The sequence below is a fragment of the Bos mutus genome, chromosome 3 (genome assembly GCF_027580195.1).
Source record: "Bos mutus isolate GX-2022 chromosome 3, NWIPB_WYAK_1.1, whole genome shotgun sequence".
NCBI classification, from domain to species: Eukaryota; Metazoa; Chordata; class Mammalia; order Artiodactyla; family Bovidae; genus Bos; species Bos mutus.
In genome coordinates, this window is record NC_091619.1 from 14,909,445 (window position 1) to 14,914,131 (window position 4,687).

Consider the following 4,687-nt stretch of genomic DNA (forward strand, 5'->3'; position numbering starts at 1 on the left):
ACAGAATCAAAGAGGGGTCAGAATATCTGTCCACCTATGGGAACTGGCCAAGAGAGTCATTCTCAACCTTTAACCTGCACACACAGGTTTTCATATGGTGAATGATAGAGGGTAAAAAGTCAAATAAAATACAGGATTCCAAGCCTTCCAGGATTTATTCTGTATTATTGTACACACTCACAGATTCAGCTATAATAGTGGGGATGTATTCAGAGTAGCTATAGTCACTCTCTCCTCAGGTAAAGCCTCTGGCCACCTGAGGTTGGGATTGGGCTCATCAGGGGTGGATGCTGGGTTGTAACTCCCCCCACCCCAGCCCTATCAAAGAGACATGCAGAAGGTCAGGGTCAGGCAGGTTCACAGATGAGGCGGGTCACCCAGGTTGGGGGCCCAAGATAAGTGAGGCCACTGGCTCTCTCTTCACTTGTATGGGATTTCCAGGGGCCTCTGGGACACCGCAGGTGGTTACTTATGTTTAGAAGGCACTACACCTCCTGCTTCTTCAGAGGGCAAGGCTTTTTCCTGCAGTGGCAGGACTGGGTGGGTCTCTTGGACCTGGCCGGGAGCTGGGACAAACACAGGCTGTTTCAGCTGCCCCTCCTGCTGCTCCAGCAGCTGCTCCTCTTTCTTTTCCATTTGCTCCTCTCTCTTTGCTGGCTCTTGATCCAAGTGCTGGCCCAAGACCTTCTTCTCCTGTTCCAGCTGTCCTTTTAGCTGCTGCTCTCTTTGTGTTTTCTCCTGCTCCAGCTGCAGCCCCAGGTGTTCTGCTTCCTGATGTTCCACGTGCTGTTCTTTTTGCTGCTGCACTTCCTGCTCCTGTAGCTCCTGGTGTTGCTTTTTGACATGCACTTCTGGCACCTGTGACTCTTGTTGCTGCTGCTTCACATGCTCTTCTGGCACCTGTGACTCTTGCTGCTGCAGCTCCACATGCTTTTCCGGCACCTGTGACTCTTGTTGCTGCTGCTTCACATGCTCTTCTGGCACCTGTGATTCTTGCTGTTGCTGCTTCACATGCTCTTCTGGCACCTGTGACTCTTGCTGCTGCTGCTTCACATGCTCTTCTGGCACCTGTGATTCTTGCTGTTGCTGCTTCACATGCTGTTCCTGCACCTTTGACTCCTGCTGCTGCTGTTCCACATACTGTTCCTGCACCTGTGACTCTTGCTGGTGCTGTTCCACATGCTGTTCCTGCACCTGTGACTCTTGCTGCTGCTGTTCCACATGCTGTTCCTGCACCTGTGACTCTTGCTGCTGCTGTTCCACATGCTGTTCCTGCACCTGTGACTCTTGCTGCTGTTCCACATGCTGTTCCTGCACCTGTGACTCTTGCTGCTGCTGTTCCACATGCTGTTCCTGCACCTGTGACTCTTGCTGCTGCTGTTCCACATGCTGTTCCTGCACCTGTGACTCTTGCTGCTGCTGTTCCACATGCTGTTCCTGCACCTGTGACTCTTGCTGCTGCTGTTCCACATGCTGTTCCTGCACCTGTGACTCTTGCTGCTGTTCCACATTCTGTTCCTGCACCTGTGACTCTTGCTGCTGCTGTTCCACATGCTGTTCCTGCACCTGTGACTCTTGCTGCTGCTGTTCCACATGCTGTTCCTGCACCTGTGACCCTTGTTGCTGCTGCTCCACATGTACTTCCTGTACCTGTGACTCTTGCTGTTGCTCTTCCACATTCTGTTCCTGCACCTGTGACTCTTGCTGCTGTTGTTCCACATGCTGTTCTTGCTGGTCTGGCTCTGGTTGCTGTGGTTCACACTTTTGTTCAGCCACCCCTTTCACAATTGTATGTTTCTCCCCAAGCTCCAAGGGGACCTCCCCTGGGAGCTCCGAGTGTACCTTCTGGCATGGGGCAGGCAGTAGAGTTGGCTGCTTCACTTGCTCTTGCTGGGTATTGGTGGGAGGAGAAGCAGGCTTGAGGGACTCCTGAGAGAGGGCAGGGGGCTGAATCACTGGCAGAGTGTGTTGCTGGGACATCTTGGAAGCTGCTTTCGGTCAACCTGAAAAAGAGGAGGGTTCAGAGGAGTTACTGAAGGCAAGGAAACAGATGAAGCCCAAGAATCTGTAGCAGTACCTGGTTTCTCAGCATTCCCATTTCCCTTGGGTGGGGCACTCTGCTGATCATGCTGGGCAATCATTCCACAGAAGTAGCAGGGTGAACGTAGGGATGGAGAGGGGTGGGGAAAGGCCCTCCTGGGAGCTTCTTATTCCCAAGAGCCAACAACAAGGACTGTCTCCAGAGCTGCTCTGCGCAGGTGTGCTGGGTACCATCTCGTCTCCTGCCCTTGCCTATCCTTGTCTCTCCCTTGTTCCTGACCTCCTCTGACAAAGAGAAGAGATGAGGTCTGGGATTATGACAGGAAGAGGGAAGGTGCTGGGGGTGGGGGAAGTTCTCCTGGAGGACCCCCAAGTCCTGGAAAATCAGTAGCCTATCCCAAGAGGATCTGAGAGGTGATGGTGCATGCCCTGGACTGGAGTCACATGACATGATCTTGGCTTAAATCTCCCAGTGAAATGCTGTGTGGTTCTGGGCAGGTCATTTAGTCCCTCTGGGCCTCAGATTTCTCCTCTGCAAAATGAACCAGTTGGCATATTCAGCTCCAGAGCTTCTTTCTCTCTTGACCTTCTGAACTTTGGCTGGTGGTGGTGGGAGGGAGGGGGCTGGAAGGTTGCTAAGAGCTGGAGCTGATTCTTTCAAGTCTCCTACTTCTAAACTGGGTTTCCCTGCCCCTGCTATGCCTGGGTTCTCCAGATAGAAAGTGTTCCCCATTCAGCGTGTCTCCCTTCTGTAGCACAGCTAAAAATTACAAGTGTGTCCCCAGACCCTGTTCCCCTTTAGAGAAGACAAAAAACATAGTGAGCCCAAATTAAGCAGTTTTAGGAGAGAATCTGACCGTATTTCCCCTGCATCCCTATCTTACTCTTCTCTCCTCCCTGTCCCCCACATTTGAAAATACAGCCCCAAGAAAATATGATGCAGGAGGGGATTGCTGTCTGTTCTGTTTCCCAGCCACGCACCTAGCCCTCAGCACAGTGACCTGAGCTCCCCCAGAAGGACAGTGGTCCAATTGAATCCTGCACATGAGTGAGCCCTGCACCCCCCCTCAGGCTGGCCACCCCCAGCCACATTCTGGCCTGTGGGAGGCCCCAGGTCCCAAGCCTGGTTCTACCAGCAAACACTTACCAGACTCACAGTGGGGCCAGCTGGAGAGGCTTCTAGTGGAGTGCTGAGCTGAGCAGGGGCCGAGGTGCCCTTTATACCGTTCCCCAGCCTGGCCTCCTTCCCAAGTTGAAGGAGATGGACTGGTTTCACCACTCCAGTTGGTCAACTTCCTCTAGCCCCTTCCTGACTCATCACAGGCACCTTAATCAGAAAACCCCTAAGGGCCCCTTTTCACAGAGACACACAGCTCCTGCCTGGCCAGTGGGCTCTGGGAGTTCAGTCACCCCCATGAGGCTCATCACCTTGGCACAGGGAGGTGAGGGAGGCATCTTGGGAAACTGGCCCCCTTTTCCTCTTTTTTTTTTGTTGGCCTCAGCCAAACTTTTCTTCTGAATCTCAGTTTCTTTACCTGTAAAATGGGTTTATCCTCCTTATTAGGCTGAGGGATTCAATTCCAAGGGCACAGAAGAGAAAATTATATGTCTTTCTGGGATGTCCAGTCTGGAGACATGTTAAAGGTGGGAGGAACCACTTTTCATGAAGAAACAGAGCTCTTGGGAGATTCTCTTGGCCACTAACCCACAACCTATCTGCTCTCAAGACATACCTATAACTTCATTCTGTGTAGAAGTACTCTGTCCTGGGATGGGGGAGGGTTCAGTCTGACAACTTTAGGGCTGGAAAGGTTAAGCAGAAGGCTTGCAGGAGTCTCCTGCCATGTGTCAGGGGCTACCCAGGCCCTATGCTGAAGACTGTAGTTACAGAAGTTCCCAAGAATGCCAAGCTCACAAAAACTCCAAAGCGTGGACCAGTTTAGGCAAGAAAACAGGCATTAAATCTATAATATATAAAATAATAAGGATTACTTTTTACAGTGATGAAAACAAACATCTCATACAATGTTTTGGGGAAATTCATGAAGATCAAGATTAAGGGGACTTTCCAAGTGGTGCTAGTGGTAAAGAATCTGCCTGCCAATGAAGGAGACACAAGAGACGTGGTTCAGTTCTTGGGTCAGGAAGATCCCATGGAGTAGGAAATGGCAACACGCTCCAGTATTCTTGCCTTTAATAACTCCATAGACAGAGGAGCCTGGCGGGCTATAGTCAATGTGATCACAAAGGTCCAGACATGACCAAGTAACTGAGTGTGTGTGCACACATGCGCACACACACACACACACACTCTCTGTCTCACATAAAGACCAAAATTAGATCATCCACTACTTTCTCTAAACTACTTTCTGAACACAGCTTAAGCAAATTTTCAGGGTGGGGGTTAGAGCTGGCTTGTCTGTCACCAGCAACAATGGTGACCTAAGCCTCTTGGAATAAAATGTAAACTCCCTACCAAGTGTTCAAAGATCCTCACTGAGAGTCCTCAGTTACTAAGACAAGCCCAGTGCTCCCCACCTCTGGGGCCTCCCAGGGTCCCTAACTCTTTGTGTCTTTCAGTTTCACAGTTACTGCTGGAGCCTGCCAGAGGGACTCCCCTGGGACACCATCTAAAGGGTTATCCCCC

General features: G+C 51.1%; 1 protein-coding gene across 1 annotated transcript; it reads right to left on the reverse strand.

Annotated features, from left to right (window-relative positions):
• Positions 1–465: 465 nt before the first annotated feature.
• On the reverse strand, positions 466–1,980 carry IVL (involucrin). Its single transcript, XM_070363340.1, has 4 exons — positions 1,525–1,980; positions 1,318–1,485; positions 1,069–1,152; positions 466–1,026 (listed from the first exon to the last, which is right to left on the reverse strand). The coding sequence occupies exons 1-4, from the start codon at positions 1,978–1,980 to the stop codon at positions 466–468; spliced, it is 1,269 nt and encodes a 422-aa protein (XP_070219441.1).
• Between the last annotated feature and the right edge of the window lie 2,707 nt (positions 1,981–4,687).